A 24323-nucleotide genomic window follows, 5' to 3' on the forward strand; every position below is an offset into this window, starting at 1 on the left:
CCACCACCAATTGCACTGACCATCTGTGAAAACGATGCCAGTTAACATGGGGCTGAACTACATCCTGCATCACCTTGAAACCCCAGGGACCGTCTGAGACCCCGCTGGGCAGTCTGAGACCCCGCTGAGGGGATGCGAGTGTACAACTGCACCTCAGTTCATACAGAGTTAAAACACGGTAAAAAATGTTAAATGGTGGTTAAAACTATGATTTTATCTTTTAGTAACATGTTGACTGTTCGGTTAAAGCATTTAAAACGTTTAATTTGACGTACAGTGCTTTGTTTGTAAATGCTAATTAGGCGAACTTTAAGCTAGAGCATCCGAGTTTCTCATGCGGTCCGTTGTATTTTCTTTTCCCCGTTAAAGGCAGGTTGAAGCCCTGTCTATGAAGTTGCTGTACTGAATGTATTTTATTTTGAACAGGTATGTGAGCCCTATATTTGTTGATAGTATATATTGATTTTTAAGGAGTTTGTTGTTTTAAGATAACACAAAGTGTATAAATATTAGCTTAACTGTCTAAATTAATTTTTGGTCTTCACTAAACAGTAAGATTAGACCTTTAAAATGTTTTTAATGTTGACTTTGACTATATGATCACATTCAGCTGAAATGCAATTTAGTGTTTTTGTTTAAAAATGAATGTCACAGCAAACATGCATTCTGTCAGTCAGTCTGAGAGCTCATGTAGAAGCCCTGTCTATGATGTTGTACTGAATGTATTTTATTTTGAACAGGAGTGAAAATAAATCTGCTCCAGTTGGCAAGAAAGTCCTCAGTATTCCTCTCATTCATCACACAACGCAGAGAGCTTGTAGCACACAGAGTGACAAAGCCAGACCAGCTACATGTCTACTGAATAGTAGGTACCAACAGTATACAGCACAGATAGTATGCACTTTCTACTGCATGCTGACAGATTGTGTAGGTACTTTACAATTTGGATCTCCCTCTGTCACCACCATGCATGTATGGAGGCCCAGGTGTGATGATTGAGCAACATTTAAATCGGTATATATTTCTTTGTAAAATGCTGCTAAAGGTATCTTTAAGGCTGTAAAGACATGTCAACATATTTGTTAATCTCAAATTAAACCAATATCTTCGTGTAATTTTGTTTTATTAATTGTTTTACTCAGTCGTGGTCGACAGAGTAAAAATTGTTTTCAAAGATCACTGGCCCGATCATTGTTACCACTGGCCCAGGAACTTTACTTTCTTGTTGGTGTGTGTTTTGTCTGCTTTTCTTGGTGGTGTGTTTGCTCATGTTATTTCACCATGCTCATAACTGTAAGAGTTGACATAAATTCATATTTTAAAAAGTCATCTGTAACTTCTCCATTTTGGTGCACGTCAAACTGGAACTGCACTGTCGTAAAGCGGTTCCGTCTCCACTCTGAGACAGCGTGCATTTGTTGACAAGCGGAGAGCGAGGAAGCAAATACGCAATGAGAAGTTGAAGAACCATGTGGACTGAAAAGGTACAGTAATATTACCAGATTAAGATCAAACCTAAGCCACTGCAGCCCATTGTTTAGCATGTGTGTGTTGTTGGGAATTTTCAGGAGCGAATACCTGACCAACGGTTATGTTGGGTTTTATGACGTAAAATTTGATTGTCAAATTAAATTAATAATTAAGTTTATTTAATTATTAATCTAAATCAATAATTGTTATTAAACTGCGTTTAATAAACCTCGGGGCACCACCCTGTAAACAGGGAACAACCAAAATATTACCAATATCAGTCTCAAATTATTTAATTAAATACCAATATCATTAATAATTAATAATCTGTATTTAATTGAAGGTGTGAAATCCGAACACAAAGCCCTTTCGCCCAGCCTAAGTCACAAAGCAAATTCACAGTGATCACAAACAACGACTTTTTAAGATATAATAGAATTTATTTAACAAAGCAACATCAAGTAAATCAATGAAACCCAATCAAACAAATAACCATCATAAGCCAAACTACAATTAACAAACAAAACAAACAAGCGTGGCACATGTGTGTGTGTGTGTGTGTGTGTGTGTGTGTGTGAGAGAGAGAAAGAGAGAGGGGGAGGGACAGACAGACAGAGACAGATCAAAATGGCGACGACCACGCGTGGTCACGTGATGGCGGACACAGAACGTGATCTACGTTTCTGCAGCGTCTGGAAAGCCACAGATCTCTATGTGTGTGCGTCTACCGAAAGGTGTGTGTGTAAAGGCGAGAGAGCGAGAGAAAACAACGCACCTCGACAGCTCAATCTCGGACTGGAGCTCACCACAACTCAGAGCACAGTTTACGTCGCGTACCAGAAGCTAGTGGCCGGATTTGTATCAGACGGCGTTCACACTAGTCTTTCTGATAGTGAGTCTATTACCCGGTTATGACGTGGGAGCTCACAGATAAACACACGAGACACAGCGGCACAAATAAGGAGAACAAAGGAGATTTTACTCTGGTAAAATCTAAGACACAGTGGTCAAACACCAAGCAAATATTATCACCGTTTCCTAATAATAACTCAGTTATTAAACACACTCTCTATATCTAACTGCCCAGACCTAGCTAAGCCTCACTTGTAACCGTTTGTCCACGGTTGATGAAAGGAAGAAAAGAGGTTCTGGAGCGGCCTTTCTGCAGTTGTAAGGAGATGGCGGTGCGTGTCCAGTGGGGTTGAGCAGGGCCGTCGTGTCCTCCGTCGAGCGAGGTGATCTCCGTGGGTGTCCTTTCTTTAAAGGACAGAACGAGACGTAATCCTTACAGTCTCTCTCAATACCGTTTTGATACGGGAGAAATAGAACACTATACTTCTGAGATGCGTTCAAGTGGATGATCTAGGCTCGGAAATTAGGACGTCGGTGTGCTTCAAGGCCTTGGATCAGCTGCGCGCCAAAACTTAAACAAAGAGCAGCGTGCTGGAAACAGGAACAGAGTTGGGTATCCTCGGACGTCGCCAGACGACGTTTGAAAGAGCCAGAACAATGAGACATGGCCGGCTTTATACCTCCCAGACTTCACACCTCTGTGTTAGGTGTGGCAAAGCATTCTGGGAGTACCTGCAAGGCATGCTGGGATATAGAGTCTTTTGTCGTAGTTCTCCAAACATACACAGCCTGAACTTTGCCATCCTGGCTGGACCCAACATCCCCCCTGGCCTGAAGAGCGGGATGCAGGTCATGGTCTTCAGGGCACTATGGGCCACCAGTCCACGTGCTTTGGAGATACTTGTACAAAAGTTAATTTGGCAAACAGTCCATAAATTCAAGAGGCATTTGGTCTGGGCAGACATTGAGGCAAAGTCTGGGCAGACTGTCTAACTATGTCTAGCGCTAAACATCAAAACATAATCAGACATTAGCGAAGCATTGCTGCTCAAGGTGCATTCTTGGACAAAACACATGAAACAAACAAACAAGAGGAAGAGAGAAAGAGAAGGGTTTCATGTGTAGATGTGTGGGCTAACTCCTTGACTGGGCAGGAGAAAGCCTGTGTGTGTTTGTGGCATGTCAGTAATGTGTAATGTACATGTACATGTAGAGTCTCACTATGGGTGTGAGGCCACAAACAAAACAAAAACAACAACAAAAGCGTGAGTAGAGTTACTGGATTTTGAAATGGGAGCTACTCACGCCTCCCCAATGTGGATGAACATTTGAGGCAGCTTAGTTAAGCAGGTAAGTGTCTGAAGCTCCTTCTTTTTTTCATTGAGCTACTTGGTTATATACAAATATGTATGCTTATTAACCTTGTGAAAGTTTGTCAGTCTTATGTATCTGCTATCTACATTGACACTGCAACCTGATCAAACCAAGACAGCAAATAACTAATAATACTCTAATAATAAATACAAAGTAAAACCCCTGATTTATAACCCTTGAACAACATAAATTACTTATGTTTTAGGAGATGCAAGTATTTTAAGAGTGCTTTTCATGTCTTGTAAGTCTTCTATTGTAAAACCTTCAACACAAGAACAAGAATATCCTGCAGTTTATAAACCTCAAATCTGCCGATGACATGAATCGATCGTACAGCCTTATGAACATGTCGTATTCCCCCTGTAAAGCACAACAAACCCACTTTATTTTATAATATTACGAAGGCCTATTAAGACGTTAAAAATGCCAAAAGTTAGAATTTATGGGTGTTAGTTGATTTACCCTCCATTTTTCTCCTCTTTTCTTCTCCCCACTTACTTCCTCTTCTTTTTCTAAATATTCCCCCCTCCTCCCACACTATTATTCCCAAACTTTTTGCTTAGAAAGGCCTGAAACTATTGAGAACCTGTTCTTTGAACTTTTTAAGATTTTGATATATAAGGATGATCTTCCAAAAAAGATGTCCAGCATGGTCAACTTAAATCTCTGACTGGGTAAATATAACATCCATGAATGCAAGTGAAATTAAAGCAAACCCTCCCTAGCTTATTTTAAAAAAAGGGATGTCTGCAAATAGTGAGTTCTTCAACAAACTATATGAGGTCAAGTTCTTAATCTCATAATTTTAGTAGTGGGTACTATATGTACTCCCCAGTGTTTATTTTGTGTGCTTTTCATTTAATTTTTTAATTTATTTTTTTTACATTGAAGCTATCGATGCTATATCTGTAGAATATGTTTTTGTTTACATGCATACTTTTTGTTTCTTATGCAAATGTTTAGTTCCCAATCAGCATTTGTTCAATATCGAATAAAAAACATTTAAAACGGAACAAGAGAGCAGCCTTAACTCCGTTGTTGTCGGTGCTTTATAGTGTGACACACAGCGGAAGTAAACAAAGAAGAGCGCCAGTTCCGATCGCAGCTACATCTCCGTTCAGACTGATATCAGAACAAAAGTTATTTAAAGTTTAATAAAACAACAACAACAACAAAATGTGTTCAGCTGAGAATCTGAGAGAGTTTATCAACGAGCGACTAACAGCTGCTGCGGAAGACATATTTGTAGTTTTTAAAAGAACTATCATCGAGCACGAGGAAGAGATAGATCGACAGCGCAGACTGCTGGATATCGTTTGGAAACCTCACATCACCTTACACAGAACAGGTGAGGAACTGCCTAACTTATTTTAATTAGACAACAATTTATGTTAAAGTGTTATAAACGACGCCAATGCCAAGTCACATCAATGAAGGAGAAAAACACTTAATATCCAGTCATCACAACCAAAGTCACACACTTTTTCTTTATCTCTGAATTATAGCAGGCCTCATACAATTCAACTAAATCAGCATACTTTTTTCATTTAACTCTTAAATGAGAAATCTGTAAGACATGGACTAAATGAAATGATAAAGTGACTTTACTATATGATCAGACATTAATGAAACATGCTATGTTGAAGTGCTGAATGGTCTCGTCTTTGTTTGGACCAGAGAAGGTAGACGGTTTTAAGGCACCCCCACATGGCTGTTTTGGACGCCTCTCCATTTGCCAGATATGAGACCAGTTATCAAAGAAAACTAACCTGCTATGTGACACAAGTACATATTGAAACTGTGATGTAAAAACAAAATTACTTTTAGCCCTATTTACACATCTTTGTTTTTGTCGTTTGTTGTTGGATTATTGTCTGCATCAATTGATCTGAAGTTCCTGTCTTCAATAAAGCCTTTGATCTGCTCAGGGTCATCTTAGTATAAATGCTTTTGTTTGTCTTCCTCCAGCTCTCCCACAGCAACATGTGTGTAAAGAGGAGGAGGAGGTTCTGGCTGACCAGCAGCTCTGTAACCAGGAGAGGAACTCCAGTCCAGACCAAGAGGAGCCAGAGCCTCCACAGATTAAAGAGGAGCAGGAGGAAGACTGCAGCAGTCAGGAGGGAGAGCAGCTGGTACTGAAGCAGGAGACTGACACATTCATGTTGACTCTTACTCATGAGGAGAGTGACCACAGTGAAGTTCAACGAAAGAGTGAACACCAGCTTCTTTCTCACAACTCTCATGATGATGAGGATCAAGATCCCACAGGAAGAGAGCACATTAAAGAGCGACTAACAGCTGCCGCTGAAGACATTTTTTTAATCTTTAAAAGAACAATCGTCGAGTACGAGGAAGAGATCAACCGTCAGAGCAGACTGCTGGATATCGTTTGGAAACCTCACATCACCTTACACAGAACAGGTGAGGAAAAACAAACTATTCTTAACTAATGTAAAGTGAAGTTGGGTTTTTATTTGTTACCAGTGGGGCTATATTTGGATCAAATATGACGTAATATTTATTTTAAAAACAAATGAAAATGATATTATGCCACAAGATGCAATGTGGATAGGGCGGCGAGCGACGGCGGGGGCCTCGGCGACCCGATCCCCGGACGCAGCTTCTGGCGTTTGGGATGTGGAACGTCACCTCACTGGGGGGGGAAGGATCCTGAGCTTGTGCAGGAGGTTGAGAGGTAACTTGCTAGATATAGTCGGGCTCACCTCCACGCACTGTTTGGGCTCTGGAACCCAGCTACTCGAGAGGGGCTGGACTCTCTACTTCTCTGGAGTTGCCCGCGGTGAGAGGCGGCGGGCTGGTGTGGGCTTGCTCATAGCCCCACAGCTCAGCCGCCATGTGTTGGAGTTCACTCCGGTGAACGAGAGGGTCGTGTCCCTGCGCCTTTGGGTAGGGGACAGGTCTCTCACTGTCGTCTCGGCCTACGGCCCGAACGGCATTGTGGAGTTCCCGGCCTTCTTGGAGTCCCTGGGAGGGGTGCTGGACAGTGCTCCGAGGGGACTCCTTTGTTCTACTGGGGGACTTCAATGCTCACATGGGCAACGACAGTGAGATCTGGAGTGGGGTGATTGGGATGAACGGCCTCCCTGATCTGAACCAGAGTGGTGTTCTGTTATTGGACTTCTGTGCTAGTCACAGTTTGTCCACAACAAACACCATGTTCGAGCACAGGGATGTCCATAAGTGCACGTGGCAACAGGACTCCCTTGGCCGGAGGTCGATGATAGACTTTGTGGTCGTGTCATCTGACCTTCGGCCGTGTGTCTCGGACACTCGGGTGGAGAGAGGGGCTGAGCTGTCAACTGATCACCACCTGGTGGTGAGTTGGATGCGCTGGCAGGAAGCCAGTCAGACTCTGCAGGCCCAAACGTGTAGTGAGGGTCTGCTGGGAACGTTTGGCTGAACCCTCTGTTAGCAAGGTCTTCAACTCCCACCTCCGGACGAGCTTTTCACAGATCCCGGGGGAGGCTGGGGACATTGAGTCCGAGTGGACCATGTTCTAAACCTCCATTGTCAAAGCAGCTGCTCTGAGCTGTGGTTGCAGGGTCTCTGGTGCCTGTCGTGGTGGCAATCCCCGAACCCGGTGGTGGGCACCGGAAGTAAGGGAGGCCGTCAAGCTGAAGAAGGAGTCCTATCGGGCGTTGCTAGCGCATAGGACTCCTGAGGCAGCTGACGGGTACCGGCAGGCCAGGCGTTCCGCAGCCCGGGCGGTCAGGGAGGCAAAAACTCGGGCCTGGGAGGAGTTCGGGGAGGCCATGGAGGAGGACTTTCGGTCGGCCTCGAGGAAATTCTGGCAAACCGTCCGTCGCCTCAGGAGGGGGAAGCAGTGCTTCACCAGCACTGTTTACAGTGGAGGTGGGGAGCTGCTGACCTCACAGAGGTAGACTCGTCCATCACCCAAGCCGAAGTCACCAAGGTAGTTGGCAAGCTCCTTGGTGGCAAGGCTCCGGGGGTGGATGAGATTCGCCCTGAGTATCTTAAGTCTCTGGATGTGCAGGGGCTGTCATGGTTGATGCGTCTCTGTAACATCGCGTGGAGGTCGGGGACAGTGCCTCTGGACTGGCAGACCGGGGTGGTGGTCCCTCTTTTCAAGAAGGGGGATCGGCGGGTGTGTTCCAACTACTCAGGAATCACACTCCTCAGCCTCCCTGGGAAAGTCTATTCCAGGGTACTGGAGAGGAGGATCCGGCTGTTAGTCGAACCTCGGATTCAAGAGGAACTATGCGGTTTTCGTCCTGGCCGTGGAACACTGGACCAGCTCTACACTCTCCAGCGGGTGCTCGAGGGTTCATGGGAGTTTGCCCAACCAGTCCACATGTGCTTTGTGGATCTGGAGAAGGCATTCGACCGTGTCCCTCACAGCGCCCTGTGGGGGGTGCTCCGGGAGTATGGGGTTCGGGGCCCTTTGCCTAAGGGCATGAGTATGGTTCGCATTGCCGGCAGTAAGTCGGACCTGTTCCCGGTGCGCGTTGGCCTCCGGCAGGGCTGCCCATTGTCACCGGTTCTGTTCATTACTTTTATGGACAGAATTTCTAGGCGCAGCCAGGGGCCAGAGGGGGTCCGGTTCGGGGAACACAGGATCTCGTCTCTGCTTTTTGCAGATGGTGTGGTCTTGTTGGCTCCATCGAACCCGGACCTCCAGCGCGCACTGGGGCGGTTCGCTACCGAGTGTGAGGCAGCTGGGATGAGGATCAACACCTCTAAATCTGAGGCCATGGTTCTCGACCGGAAAAAGGTGGTTGGCCCTTTTCGGGTCAGTGGGGAGTCCTTGCCCCAGGTGGAGGAGTTTAAGTATCTCGGGGTCTTGTTCACGAGTGGGGGGAAGATGGAGCGTGAGATCGACAGACGGATCGGTGCGGCGTCTGCAGTCATGCGGTCGCTGTATCGGTCCGTCGTGGTGAAGAAGGAGCTAAGCCGAAAGGCGAAGCTCTCGATTTACCGGTCGATCTTCGTTCTTACCCTCACCTATGGTCTTGAGCTTTGGGTCATGACCGAAAGAACGAGATCTCGGATACATGCGGCTGAAATGGGCTTCCTCCGTAGGGTGGCTGGGCGCACCCTTAGAGGGTGAGGAGCTCGGTCACCAGGGAGGAGCTCGGAGTAGAGCCGTTACTCCTTCACATCGAGAGGAGTCAGTTGAGGTGGTTTGGGCATCTGGTCCGGATGCCCCCTGGATTCCGGGCATGTCCCTCCGGGAGGAGGCCTCGGGGTAGACCCAGGACACGCTGGAGAGACTATGTCTCTCTGCTGGCTTGGGAACGCCTCGGGGTCCCACCGGAAGATAGATAGATAGATAGATAGATAGATAGATAGATAGATAGATAGATAGATAGATAGATAGATAGATAGATAGATACTTTATTGATCCCGAGGAAAATTCAAGGCATCCAGTAGCAGTATACAGACAGGCAGGACACAAGACATTAGTTACAATACACACCCGCTGTCCCCCCTCCCCTCTGTATACAATAATCCCCAAACAAGATTTAGGAGCCCCTATGTGACTAAGAGTAAACATAATTACAAGTTAAGCCTGTGCAGTTAGCATTAGCATTAGACTTAAACTTATATAGCATAATGTACATAACCTGTGAGGAGAGAAAAACATGTGCTGATTAAAAGAGACCTGTAAACAGTTAAAGAGCCTTAGAAACAAAGTGCTGACCTTCTAGAAACTAGTTACATGAGCATGTACAGAGGTGTTTGAGGTAGTGCCAGAGGTGTGAGTACAGTCATTTAACAGTCAATGCAGGGATGCAGATTGGGCCATTGGCATGCTCAGCAACATAAAGGAGCAGTGATTAGCATTAAGTGTCCAAAACAATAAGGTGAAACCAGGAGTGATTAGGGTGATTGCCATTAAAGTACCAAACTATTGAGGAGCAGATTAGCATTAAGTGTCAAAGACAGTAGAGTGAAACTTGACCTAGTTAGGGTGATCATGTCAACCATTACAGATGTAGCATAACACAACAGTAGGATGCAACCAGACATGATGGAAGAGGAAGAGCTGGAGGAGGTGTCTGGGGTGAGGGAAGTCTGGGTGTCTCTGCTTAGACTGCTGCCCTCGCGACCCGGCCCCGGATAAGCGGCAGAAAATGGATGGCCACAAGATGCTCTCCATTCTTAATTTTACTGTATTTGTTTGTCTTCCTCCAGCTCTCCCACAGCAACATGTGTGTAAAGAGAAGGAGGAGGTTCTGACTGACCAGCAGCTCTGTAACCAGGAGAGGAACTCCAGTCCAGACCAAGAGGAGCCAGAGCCTCCACAGATTAAAGAGGAGCAGGAGGAAGACTGCAGCAGTCAGGAGGGAGAGCAGCTGGTACTGAAGCAGGAGACTGACACATTCATGTTGACTCTTACTCATGAGGAGAGTGACCACAGTGAAGATCAACTAAAGAGTGAACACCAGCTTCTTTCTCACAACTCTCATGATGGTGAAGATCAAGATCCCACAGGAAGAGAGCTCAGAGTCTCAGAATCAACTGGAAAATCAGAACCAACAAAAAACCGTTACAAAAGAAAAGGTCAGATGTGTAAAAAATCAGAACTGAATCTTCATGCAAGAACACACACAGGTGAGAAGCCTTTTGTTTGCAACACCTGTGGCAAATCTTTCAGAACAAAAGGTTTTTTGACAGGACACATTAGGACACACACAGGTGAGAAGCCTTTCTTGAAATCACACTCAAAGGAGAGGTCGTCTACCTGCACAACATGCAACAAGTCTTACAAATTAAAATCTCATTTTACTGATCACATGAGAACACACACAGGTGAGAAGCCTTTCTCCTGCAGCACCTGTGGCAAAGCATTCTCCACAAAGACAGTGTTAAAAAAGCACATCGAATTCACACAGGTGAGAAGCCGTTTATCTGCACAGTATGTAACAAATCTTTTACTTTTAAATGTAATTTGACAGCTCACATGAAATCACACACAGCACCTGTGGTAAAAGATTTTTCAGGTGTGACATTTGATCAACCAAAGTCATTCTCAAACAGGTGAAAAGACGCACACAGGATCAAGAAATTTCTGGAAGTGAATTGCATTATTCCACCCTCAATGATGTGTGAAATTAGCTGTAAAACGTCAAAAAAAAAAAAACTGAACTATTAGTGTCTACTGAACAGTAGGTATTACAAGTATACTGCACGGATGTTAGGTACTGTCTACGATCTACTGACAGATTGGGTCGGCAATTCCGGCAATGAGGCAATGCCCTCAGTCACCAGCGCACATGTATGGAGGCCCAGGTGTGATGACATCAAATCATCAAATTTTTTTTTTCATCTTGTTTTTGTAAAATTCTGAAGGTATCTTTAACTCATTCCCCGCCATTGACGGAATTTTCCGTCTTTTGAAACCCAACCGTTCCCCGCCATTGACGAGATTTTCCGTCAATTGGTGTTTTCAGTGAAATACGATGGGGGCGCTCTGGCGGATATTGTGAGAAAGTTACAGGACTGTGTGGCCAAAAACAAACAAACAAGACCACCCGCGGGAAAGTAAAAAAAAAAAACCCATCTCCTTTGTTCTTATTTTCGCGCCAGTGGCGTTCTATCAGTCATTTATCTTTCATTCTGTACAAACTATTTACCAAATGAATGTTTATATGACATTTTACTGTCATTTTCTAGACACAGAGTCCAGGTTCCCAAGATCCAGGTCTCCGAGGTCCAGGTCTCCTTCTTACAGACCCACCGGAAGTGGAAGAGGTGAGTTATGATAACATGGTGTTTTATTTAGTTTGATAGTATGTTACTAAGACGATTATTACACAATACAAGACAAGAGCGTCTGCTATTTTGTGAGAGGAGATGAAAAACAAATCAATCAATCTTTATTTATATAGCGTCAATTCATAACAGGCGTTATCTCGAGACACTTTACAAAAGCAGGTAAAGGACCTTACTGTTTGTCTGTTAACATTAACGAAAGAGCAGGTAACAGGACCATGCTCATTGTTATGTTTACAAAAAGCAGGTAAAGGACCTTACTTATGGCTGTATTACAAGAGCCCAGCTTAATCCGTCATAGCGTGGCAAGAAAAAACTTCCTTTTAACAGGCAGAAATCTTCAGCAGACCCGGGCTCATGACGGAACAGCCATCTGCTAAACTGTGCTGGGCTTGAAAATGGGATGGGGGAGATGGGAGAAGATGCAGAAAGAAGAGTAGGATAGGATAGGTTTGTGGGCGGGCGGGGGGGGGGGGGGGGGGGGGGGTCTGGGCAGGCCATCCTCGTTGGGGGGGGGGTTGTTTGGGCAGGCCATCCTCACCAACAGTCCCAAGGAACCTAAGAGAGCTCAGGAGCTCCCAGAAAAGGGAGAGGTTAGAATATAAAGATAGAGACAAGCAGTAATAAGATATGAAAGCTGGGAGAGAAAGAGGGAGAGAGAGATAAGAGATCCTGGTGCCAGTTCCCCCGGTAGTCTAGGCCTATAGCAGCATAACTATGAGCTGGTCCTAAGCCAGCCCTAACTATAAGATTTATCAAAAAGAAAAGTTTTAAGTCTATTCTTTAAAGTACTTAGTGTGTCTGCCTCCCGGACCCCAACTGGTAGACGATTCCAAAGGAGCGGTGCCTGATAACTAAAGGCTCTACCTCCCATAGTACTTTTAGAGACTATAGGCACCACGAGCAGGCCTGCATTCTGGGAACGTAATGTTCTTGATGGAAAGTACGGTACAATTAACTCTTTAAGATAGGATGGTGCCTGACAGTTCAGTTTAGAGCTTTGTAAGTGAGCAGAAGGATTTTAAATTCTATTCTAGATTTTATAGGGAGCCAATGGAGAGAAGCCAATACAGGAGTCATGTGGTCCCTTTTCCTAGTTCTAGTCAGAACACGAGCTGCAGCGTTTTGGACGAGTTGAAGGGTCTTTAGAGATTTACCATAGCACCCTGCTAAAATAGAATTACAGTAATCCAACCTGGAGGTAACAAATGCATGAACTAATTTTTCAGCATTATTTTGTGACAGGATCTGTCTGATCTTAGAGATATTACGAAGGTGAAAATAAGCTGTCCTTGAAATTTGTTTAATGTATGAATCAAAGGACATATCCTGATCAAATAGAACTCCTAGGTTCCTAACGGTAGTACTAGAGGCTACGCTAATACTACTAAGGGCCGTCATATTGGCAGAGAAAGTCTCTCTGAGGTTCTTAGGTCCAATCACTATAACTTCAGTCTTGTCTGAGTTGAGCAGTAAGAAGTTTCTTGTCATCCAGGACCTGATGTCCTTGAGGCAGGCTTTTAGTTTACGAAGCTGGTTGGTGTCTTCTGGCTTCATTGCTATGTAGAGCTGAGTATCGTCTGCATAGCAATGAAAGTTTATGGAGTGTTTTCTCATAATACTACCTAGAGGAAGCATATATAATGTAAATAGAATCGGACCAAGCACTGATCCTTGAGGCACTCCATAGCTAACTTTGGTGTACATAGAGGACTCATCATGAACAAACTGAGATCTGTCTGATAAATAGGATCTAAACCAACTTAAAGCAGTCCCTGTAACTCCAAGCAATTGTTCTAGTCCCTGTAACTCCAAGTCATTGTTCTAGTCTCTGTAACAGAATCTGATTGTCAATTGTGTCAAAAGCAGCACTAAGATCTAACAGGACAAGCACAGATAGAAGTCCCCTGTCTGAGGCTAACAGAAGATCATTTGTTACTCTAACTAGTGCAGTCTCAGTGCTATGGTAAGCTCTAAATCCCGACTGGAACTCCTCAAACAAGCTGTTGTTGTGGAGAAAATCACACAACTGATTAGCTACCACTTTCTCCAAGATCTTGGAGATAAAAGGAAGGTTAGGTATAGGTCTATAGTTAGCTAGAGTTCCTGAATCAAGAGTAGGCTTTTTAAGGAGCGGTTTAATTACAGCTACTTTAAATGACTGGGGTACATAACCTGCTGCTAAAGATATATTGATCATATCTAGTATGGAGCTGCTAACTAAGGGAAAGACTTCCTTAAACAACTTGGTTGGGATTGGATCTAAAAGGCAGGTTGACGGTTTAGACGCAGAAATAATCGAATTTAGTTCTGTGAGGTTAATTGGAAAAAAACAGTCGAGGGTAGTATGAGAATTTGGAACAGTTTCTGCTGTATCCAAAATATAGGAGGAATCTGCACTAAGTAAAGGTAGTAGGTTGCTAATTTTGTCTCTAATGATTAGAATTTTATCATTAAAAAAGCGAATAAAATCATTACTGCTAAGGGCTAAAGGAATAGATGGCTCAAATGAACTATGACTCTCTGTCAGCCTGGCTACAGTGCTGAAGAGGTATCTAGGATTGTTTTTATTTTCTTCAATAAGAGACGAGTAATAGGCAGTGCGGGCCTGCCGTAGAGCTTTCATATATCTATTATGACTATCTTGCCAAATTAAACGAGATTCTATCGTTTTGGTGGAGCGCCAAATTCTTTCACATTTACGTGACGTTAGTTTTAGAGTACGGGTTTCTAAATTGTACCATGGAGCTGATCTCTGTCGTTTGATTGGCTTCTGTTTTAGGGGGGCGATTGAATCCAGAGTAACTCTAAGTGAATCCACCGCACTATCTACAAACTAATCTAGCTGAGAGGGACTAAAGTGATTATAGGAGTTTTCAACTGGGTTAGAGGATGGTACTGAAACAAAGGCAGCTGAAATAGCTTCCTTAAATTTAGCTACAGCGCAATCATTTAAACTTCTAGAGAGCACGTTTTTATTAAGAGGAGTTAAGGTTGGTAAAAACAAATCAAAAGTTACTCGGAAATGGTCTGATATCAGAGAATCTTCCAGGAAAACCGACAAATTATTAATTTCAATACCATAGGCTAAAACAGTTTACTCTGTCGTTTAGCACCTACAAGCATTATAGAGATATTTACAACACTATAATGTAGCTATATAAAGCCAAATGAATCTTTCATTTTGCATCTGCTAATTTGTGAGAGGAGATGAAGAGGAAATAATTTGCATCTCAATTTGTACACAAACTATTTACCAAATGAATGTTTATATGACATTTTACTGTCATTTTCTAGACACAGAGTCCAGGTTCCCAAGATCCAGGTCTCCGAGGTCCAGACATTCCCGAGGTGCAAGAGGTGAGATTTGATGACATGTTTTTTTTAGTTTGATAGTATCTTACTTGGATTGTATGATTATAAGATACTATATGAGAGCATCTGCTAATTTGTTAGAGGAGATGAAGAAGAAATAATTTATCTTTCATTTTTTACACAAACTATTTATCAAATGAATATTTGTATGACATTTTACTGTCATTTTCCAGATGCAGAGTCCAGGGATTCAAGGCCCAGGTGTCCTTTATACAGACCTACCCAAGGTGAAAGAGGTAAGATATGATATGAAGAGGCCAAAAAATTGCTTTTCTCTCTTCGTGCACATCACACTGTTGAATAAAAAAAAATTGTCATTCTAATTATTTACAGGTCGAACACAGCAAAGAGGCAGAGGTCGGACCTGTGGATCTCATGGGCGTGGTGGAGGTCAAATACCTGGTGACCAAGCAAGAGGCTCTGTAAACCAGCCAGGTGCAGGTCCTGGTCCAGGTAATCTGATGTGGAAAGAAATGAACTGGCAGCCAAAAGACTTTCCTTTCACTGAGGATCCTGGACCTCTAAATGATGCTGCTGCTCTTGACTCAGAACAACCGGTTGACTTTATTGAGTTGTTCTTGTCTGATGAACTGATACAGAACATTGTTGATCAGACCAACTTGTATGCAGATCAGTGTATTCATGCTGAGAATGGTGCTTCTGCACATGCTAGAATTCATGCATGGAAACCGGTCACAGTTTCAGAAATGAAAACCTTCTTGGGGCTGTTTTTTCTAACGGGTATCATTCGTAAGCCTGACCTTGAAATGTACTGGTCTACAGATGACATTTTGGCCACCCCCTACTTCAACAAGGTCATGTCCCGCAACCGGTTTGAAATCATATGGAGATTTCTGCACTTCAATGATAATGACTCAAGGCCAGTAAATAGCACTGACAGGTTGTACAAAGTCCGCCCTGTCTTAGATTACCTCGTATCTAAATTCAGTGAAATGTATCAACCTAACACCAACATTTGCATTGATGAGGTTATGCTTCTGTGGCGTGGACGGCGAGCGTTCAAGGTGTACAATCCCCAAAAACCAGTCAAATACGGGATCAAATCCTACATCCTTTGCGATTCTGACACAGGGTACTGTTACAACATGAAACCCTATTGCGGAGAAGGCGCATCCCTGGGAGACACAGTTGTCTCTCTTCTTGATGGTTTAGCAGGTCGTGGCTACAGATTGTTTATGGATAACTTTTACAATTCTGTAGACTTGTGTGAGCGCCTACTTGATCTGAAAACCCACGTCTGTGGTACACTTAGGAAAAACAGAGGCGAACCACCAGTTATTCGAGATGTTGGAAATGCTGACCTTAGGATTGGGGAAAAAATCATGCGTCACAGTGACAATGTAATGGTTTTGGCTTGGCGGGACAAAAAAATAGTGAAAATGGTGTCTACATTCCATCCCAACAACATGGAAAACATAGAGGTCTGGCAGAGAGGTCACAAAGACAAAGTTCAAAAGCCAGCCTGCATTGTTGAGTACAACAATTCAATGAATGGAGTCGACAAATTATATCAAAACATTGTGTACTACCCATTTGCCAGGAAGTCACACAAGTGGACGAAGAAATTTGTAACGTATCTCCTCGAAATCAGTATCTTCAACGCTTTTGTCATTTACAAAGCTAAAAACCCACAGGGCAAATTCAGCACTCTGCTCTCGTTTATCCAGAGTGTTGTAAAAGCATGGACGAACCAAGAGCCTTTGAGACATGCTAGTAGTGAGGAAGGAAGAGCTGACTCTCCACCTCAAAAAACACCCAGAGCACCGTACAACAGTGACCCAGGGAGAAGGATGCTGGACAATTTTGCAACTCATGCACTTGTTCCGATCCTGCCAACTACCAATAAGCAGCACCCAACTAGAAGGTGCAGGGTTTGTTCACGAAAGGGGTTGCGGAAAGAGACATCATACTACTGCAAAAGTTGTGGTGTCCCCTTACATTTTGGGGAGTGTTACACAGTGTACCACTCAAAGGCACATTACAATGCATAATTTTATTTTTTGCTTTTTTTCAACACAAAAGTTAAAGTTTTCATATGGCTGTTGGCAATGCAAACAAATGTAAATATGAAGTTAGCTCTGCTTTTGAAGATGCAGTTTTCTCAGGTTTTTGTTCAACAAATGTTTTATTTAAAATAACCAATATTTAAGTTTGTAAAAAAAAAGACTTTAAAGAAAGTATTTCTGAGTGTATATGAGAAGAAAAATGTATAAAGTTAGTGAGTTATCTCACGATTGTAAATGTTGTCATGCTACACTATTCAAAGAGAATGTAATTTTATGTAACTTATTTTATATAATATAACTTTATTTTAAAATATAACTGTGAAATGAAAGCAAGAAGAATCCAAATGTAAACTCAAAATTTGAATTTCCCTCGGGATCAATAAAGTATCTATCTATCTATCTATCTATCTATCTATCTATCTATCTATCTATCTATCTATCTATCTATCTATCTATCTATCTATCTATCTATCTATCTATCTATCTATCTATCTATCTATCTATCTATCTATCTATCTATCTATCTATCTATCTAAATCTTTTTTTTCTTGAAAATAAGTGTGTTTCACAAAAGTGCTGTTTTCTCAGCTTTTTGTCCGGAATGTTGTTTTTTTGTGAAAATGGACGATATTCAAGTGCTGATAAAAAAAAGAATGAATGAAGCTTGAATAAAACTGTTTTTTGTATATGAAAGCAGAGGCTCTGATCTTTCTTTTGATGTATTCACTATTTACATATTCAAAGAAGAAAATATTCTGTGGGTCTTGAAAGATTGTTGAAAAGGGCTGGCGCTGGCTGGCAACCATTCTAGAATTCTCTGGCGGGGAAAGTGTTAAAGACTGTGAAGACATGTCAACATTTTTGTTGGTCTTTCACACAGGTGAAAAGCCTTTTGTTTGCAAAACCTGTGGCAAACCTTCCGGATCAAAAGGTAATTTGACAGGACACATGACAACACACAGGTGAGAAGCCTTTCTCCTGCAGCACCTGTGGCAAAGCATTCTTCACAAAGTTAAAAACTCAATAGAACACAAACAGGTGAGAAGCCTTTCATTTGCAAAACCTGCTTTTAAAAGAAAAAGATAGTTTGATAGTACACATTAGAAAACATACAGATGAGAACCTGTTTACCTGCACAAAATGCAACAAATCTTTCAGATTAAAAAGGGATTTAACAGCACACATGAAATCACACATAGGTCTTAATTAAATATTTGTGCTGCGCTTTGGTCAAATTCTAATATGAATCACACGCAGGCATATCAAAACTAATTTATCCTTGTCAGTCATTCTGTGTTTGTCCTCTAATGATCAGAAAAGTGAACACCATAATCTTTAACTTCATATGGAAAAACGAGACCTGCTGTCTAAAAAAGTCCCACGTTATCAAAGACTATGTTCATGGTGGTCTAAATGCCATTGAATTTGAATCTATGAATGGAGTCCTCAAATTGAACTGGATTAAAAACTATTTGGCACTTACTCATTATGGTTCCATATACCAAGGGGCTTATTCCAGACACTTGGAGAATTGGAATTTTTGATGAGCTTTGAGTTTTAGATTTCCAAATTTCCTATCAAGCTCTCAAACTTAAAAACACATTTTGCATTACTGGAAAATGATATTTACCCACAACTTCAAACCACATTGCTCCGCCTGGTGGAATAATAGAACCAGTACAATCAATAGAAAGTGTTTGTCCAAAAAAGACTGGTTGGTGAAAAAGATTGTATTTGTTGTAAAAAAAAATTAAATGGATGAATGTGGCCAAACTTTACAGTTCAATTCAATAACTGGAAAATGACATTGACATTAATTGCCCCTACAGAGACTTTTTTTTTAAATACCATCCCACCTCCTTCACAACTCATGATACAAAATATTTAAATAAATAAATTAACTTATTTAAATGTTTCAGTTCAACTTCCAGATCTGAAAATTGATGAAATGCACATCAGAGAAAGAAAATGTAATAAGTTCACTGGAAAGGCTTTGAAATACATTTTATTTTCTGATTTTAACTCACCTGCTAAAATAAGACTAGGAAATCGAACAATGATAATTCAAAAATAAGGCAAGTATCTTAAATGGCCAGAAGTTCCTAAAACAAAAGAGATAGGATTTAAAATATCAAACAATGTTTACCAAGCTGCTGAATTTTTACGTAAAAGGTTTAACTTGGAAGTAGATTGTTGGTTTTGCTGAGAAGAGCCTGAAACTATTGAGCACCTCTTCTTTTCACACATGAGAACCTGTCCTTTGAACTTTTCCAGGTTTTGATATATATATGGATGAACTTCCAAAAAAGGTGTCCAACATGGCCAACATAATGCTCTTACTGGGTAAATATCTCATATGCAAATGGAATAAAAATAAACCCTTTATGACTTATTTTAATAATGAATGTAAACAGTACTTATCATCTGTTAAAGTGATGTCTGCAAATAGTAAGTCCCTGAACAAATTATACAATGTTAATACAATGTCAGGAAGTTATTCTTGAATGGCAAGTTGCTGCTGGGCTTTTTTTTTTTCAACCCCAGTTGAAAACGGAACGAAATGCTGTCGCTCCTCTGTTATTGTCGGTACTTTATAGTGTGACACAGCGGAAGTTAAACAAGGGCGTCACTTCCGACTGCAGCTACATCTCCTTTCAGACTGGTCTGTTGTCGTAGTTCATCTTTTTTTAAGTTTAATAAAACAACAATAAAATGTGTTCAGCTGAGAGTCTGAGAGAGTTTATCAACGAGCGACTAACGGCCGCTGCGGAAGACATATTTGTAGTTTTTAAAAGAACTATCATCAAGCACGAGGAAGAGATAGATCGACAACGCAGACTGCTGGATATCGCTTGGAAACCTCACATCACCTTACACAGAACAGGTAACTGCCTAACTTACTTTAATTAGACAACGATGTACGTAACAGTGTTATAAACTACGGTGGCCGACAAGTGCAAACGCGAAGCAAGAGCCCAAAACATCTCCATTTGGAGACCGGATTCCTTATTTAAGTCTTAAATGAGAAATCTATAAGACATGTACTGAATGAAATGATAAAGTGACTTTACTATATGATCAGACATTAATGAAACATGCTATGTTGAAGTGCTGAATGGTCTCGTCTTTGTTTGGACCAGAGAAGGTAGACGGTTTTAAGGCACCCCCACATGGCTGTTTTGGACGCCCCTTCATTTTCCAGATATGAGACCAGTTATCACGGAAAACCAACCTGCTATGTGACACAAGTACATATCACAACTGTGATGTAAAAAAAATTACATTGAACCCTATTTGTACTGAGGCACAGTTTTGTTTTTGTTCTTTGTGTTTCTATTATTGTCTGCATCAATTAATCGGAAGTTCCTGTCTTTAACAAAGCCTTTGATCTGCTCAGGGACATCTTAGTATAAATGCTTTTGTTTGTCTTCCTCCAGCTCTCCCACAGCAACATGTGTGTAAAGAGGAGGAGGAGGTTCTGGCTGACCAGCAGCTCTGTAACCAGGAGAGGAACTCCAGTCCAGACCAAGAGGAGCCAGAGCCTCCACAGATTAAAGAGGAGCAGGAGGAAGACTGCAGCAGTCAGGAGGGAGAGCAGCTGGTACTGAAGCAGGAGACTGACACATTCATGTTGACTCTTACTCATGAGGAGAGTGACCACAGTGAAGATCAACTAAAGAGTGAACACCAGCTTCTTTCTCACAACTCTCATGATGATGAGGATCAAGATCCCACAGGAAGAGAGCTCGGAGTCTCAGAATCAACTGGAAAATCAGACCCAAAGAAAAACAGTGACAAAAGAAGAAGTCAGGAGAGTAAAACATCAGAGAGTGACTGTAGTCCTCACCAGGGTGAAAACTCTTTTAAATGTGACACATGGGGCAAATCTTTTAAGGAAAAGTCAGAATTACAAAATCATCTGAGTGTCCACAGAGGTAAGAAGACTCATACCTGCACAATTTGTGGGAAAATATACAGTTTCAAATCAGAACTAATTATTCATGCAAGAACACACACAGGTGAGAAGCCTTTCTCCTGCAGCACCTGTGGGAAAGCATTCTCCTCAAAGTCAGTGTTAAATAATCACATTCGAATTCACACAGGTGAGAAGCCTTTTGTCTGCAAAACCTGTCGCAAATCTTTCAGATCAAAAGGTGATTTGACAAAACACTTCAAAAGACACACAGGTGAGAAGCCTTTCTCCTGCAGCACCTGTGGGAAAAGCTTCTCTCAGAGCTCAGACTTGAAAATACACATTATTCGAATACATACAGGCGAAAAGCCGTTTACCTGCACAACATGCAACAAATGTTTCCCATGTCAAGGGGATTTGAATGAACATATGAAATCACACTCAAAAGAGAAGCCCTTTGTCTGCACAACATGCAACAAATCCTTCATTTCGAAAACTGCTTTGAAAACACACATGAGAACACACACAGGTGAGAAGCCTTTCTCCTGCAGCTCCTGTGGCAAAACATTCAGCTCAAAGTCAGTGTTAAAAACTCACATGATAACACACACAGGTGAGAGGCCTTTCTCCTGCAGCACCTGTGGAAAAGCATTCTGCCAAAAGTCAGGGTTAAAAACTCACATGATAACACACACAGGTGAGACGCCTTTCTCCTGCAGCATCTGTGGGAAAAGGTTCTCTTATAGCACGTCCTTGAAATTACACGTTTTTCGAATTCATACAAATTTAAAGCCGTTTACCTGCACAACATGCAACAAATCGTACGCATTTGAATTGGATTTAAAGGTCCATATGAAATCACACTCAAAAGAGAGGCTGTTTACCTGCACAACATGCAACAAATCATTCAGCTCACGAATTTCTCTGACTGAGCACATTCGAACACACACAGGTGAGAAGCCTTTCCCCTGCAGCACCTGTGGGAAAGCATTCTACTTTAAGTCAGTGTTAAATAATCACATTCGAATTCACACAGGTGAGAAGCCCTTTGTTTGCAACACCTGCGGCAAATCTTTCAGATCAAAAGGTGAATTGACAAGACACTTCAAAAGACACACAGGTGAGAAGCCTTTCACCTGCAGCACCTGTTGGAAAAGGTTCTCTCAGAGCTCAGACTTGAAAATACACATTATTCGAATTCATTCAGGTGCAAAGCCGTTTACCTGCACAACATGCAACAAATCTTTCATTTTGAAAACTGCTTTGAAAACACACATGAGAGTTCACACAGGTGAGAGGCCTTTCTACTGCATCACCTGTGGCAAATCATTCTCCATGAAGTCAAAGCTAAGTAAGCACTCTAAAGTTCACACAGCTGCAAAACCCTTTACCTGTGTAACATGCAACAAATCTTTCAGATTAAAAAGGCTTTTGATACGACACATGAGATCACACACAGACTAGAGGCGCTACTTTTGCAGCACTTGGGGGGAAAAGACGTACACCTGTAGTACCTGTGGGACATTACTTACAACAAAAGGTTCTTTGCATTAACACACAAAAATTCCTACGAGCTAAAAGCCGATGACTGGCCGAACAAGCATCTCTCAGAACTCGTCGTGACCATTACTGCACGACGTAGTGTGTTCTTCTGCGGCCTCTACCTAAAACTGCAAGCTATCGCACGCTAGCACAAGCTAACAGCCAGTATTAAGCAAATGTCTGACAGATAACAGCCAGTAAAAAATAATCATTAAATAGGACATATCATCTCCCCTTGTTCACCTTTTCAATCAGTCCTCTGAGGTCAAAAGGAAATATTTGTACATTGTTTGGAAACATTTTGAATAAAGTGTGTTTGTCGTAAAATGTTTGCCTGTATTTCATTTTTTTTCATGGTTCATTCTTGGGGCTTTTACTTTATATCTTAACCATAGAGATAGGACAGTGCATAGAGTCAGAAATGTCTCTAAAATAACAGAGTGTAAACCAGAAGGAGCCGTACACACGTCGGCCTGTAGGAATATGTGCGTGCACTAATGCTACGTTAATGACGTCACACCCGAGTTGAGCGTGTTCCAGTTGCAAGTCTGAAAAGCAACACGGACTCCAGGAGACCCTTTGTTTTGTTAGCTAACACCACAACACACTACGTGATCGTTTGTGCACCAAAATAAAATGACATGTCCACAGATAGAACTGTCATGATTCTATCAGTGTGATTGATTTAATCACACAAAAAAGAGGAGCAAGTGGCTTATAAATACTGTAGTTAGAGCTTTAATGTACGGTTGACGCATGTAGCAGCCATGTTGGATTCTAACTCGGGCAACTAAATTTTCTCTGACTGTCCGACGAGTAAACACGGCTTCAGGGGGCGTTCCAGTTGACACTTCCGACTGGGAACTCAGAATTTTCCCCTTCTCAGTTCAACTGGAACAAAGCATAACCACTAGGCTATGGAAGGCCAAACTATTCAAATGCCCGTGACTTTTAACTTGTTGATATAAAGTTATCAACAAGTTAAAAGTCAAAATAGATTTTAAGGTAAATCTATTCCCAAGGAGTTAGTCGTGTTTTTGAACAGTTTGGCCTTCCATACAAGGCTGTCCAGGCCTAAAATGTTTGTTCATCATGATAAAAGAATAACTAATTTTTTATAACAAATTTCAGCTGAATCAGGAACTAAAATTCCTTAACTGCCAATAACAGTGTGACACACATCCATCTTCTTCGGTTTATCTGAGGTCAAGTGGTGATGGCAGCAAGCGAAGTCAACCCAGACATTCCTCTCCCCATTAACAGTTTCCAGCTTCTCCTGGAGTATTACAAGACATTCCCAGGAAAGATGGGATACTTAGTCCCTCCAGTGAACTCTGAGTCTAACCCGTGGTCTCTTCCCAGATGGGCGTGTCTGAAAATCTCTAAAGAGAGGCATCCACGACGCATCCTCAGATGACCAAACCACCTCAACCATCTCCTTTCGATGTGAAGGAGCAACGGCTCTACTCCGAGCTCCCCCCGAATGTCTGAGCTCCTCACCCTATCTCTAAGGCTCAGGCCTTCCACCCTCCAGACACAAGTGAAACAGAAAAGATCCAGTCCACACAATCCAGTTCAAGAAATTCAACATTGGCAGTTTATTTCAACAATAATCTACGTCTAATCTTTGTTCTACCAGTCTGTTTTGTTCTACCAGTCTGTGGTGTCCAGCGTCCTCTTCTACCCCGTGGTGTGCTGGGGAGGAAGCTGCAAGAAGAGGGACGCAGCACGCCTAGACAGACTGGTGAGGAGGGCCGGCTCTGTGGTGGGTACAGAGCTGGACTCACTGGTGACAGTGGTAGAGAAGAGGTCTCTGGACAAAATGCTCTCCATCATGGACAACACACACCACCCTCTGCACAGCACCTTCACCTGGCAGAGGAGCATGTTCAGTGACAGACTGCTGTCACAGTCGTGCTCCACAGACAGACTCAAGAACTCCTTTGTCCCCCTATAGGCCATAAGACTGTACAACACTTCACTGTCACGGCAGGGAAGAAGCACACGGTGAA

General features: G+C 42.4%; 1 protein-coding gene and 1 long non-coding RNA gene across 6 annotated transcripts in view; both read left to right on the top strand.

Moving 5' to 3' along the window:
• LOC306825253 (piggyBac transposable element-derived protein 4-like) overlaps window positions 1-22638 on the top strand; it is a 73019-nt gene extending 50381 nt beyond the window's left edge. Inside the window, exons 2-7 of one of the 5 annotated variants that reach the window (XM_079345861.1) lie at window positions 4861-5044; window positions 5665-6117; window positions 9874-10293; window positions 14752-14814; window positions 15003-15065; window positions 15163-17155. In XM_079345861.1, coding sequence (XP_079201987.1) covers window positions 4873-5044; window positions 5665-6117; window positions 9874-10293; window positions 14752-14814; window positions 15003-15065; window positions 15163-16841 — 2850 coding nt within the window. In that variant the 5' untranslated portion in view covers window positions 4861-4872 and the 3' untranslated portion in view covers window positions 16842-17155. Of the gene's footprint in view, window positions 1-4860; window positions 5045-5664; window positions 6118-9873; window positions 10294-14751; window positions 14815-15002; window positions 15066-15162; window positions 17156-19410; window positions 19741-20293 lie in introns of those variants that run through there. The other 4 variants (XM_079345862.1, XM_079345864.1, XM_079345865.1 and 1 more) reach the window with 4 other exon arrangements.
• Window positions 114-837, top strand: LOC306825478. Its single transcript, XR_013779272.1, has 2 exons — window positions 114-178; window positions 741-837. It is a non-coding gene; the product is annotated as an uncharacterized lncRNA (long non-coding RNA).
• Window positions 22639-24323: the final 1685 nt, after the last annotated feature.

This window comes from Symphodus melops (assembly GCF_947650265.1).
Source record: "Symphodus melops genome assembly, chromosome: 6".
Taxonomy (NCBI): Eukaryota; Metazoa; Chordata; class Actinopteri; order Labriformes; family Labridae; genus Symphodus; species Symphodus melops.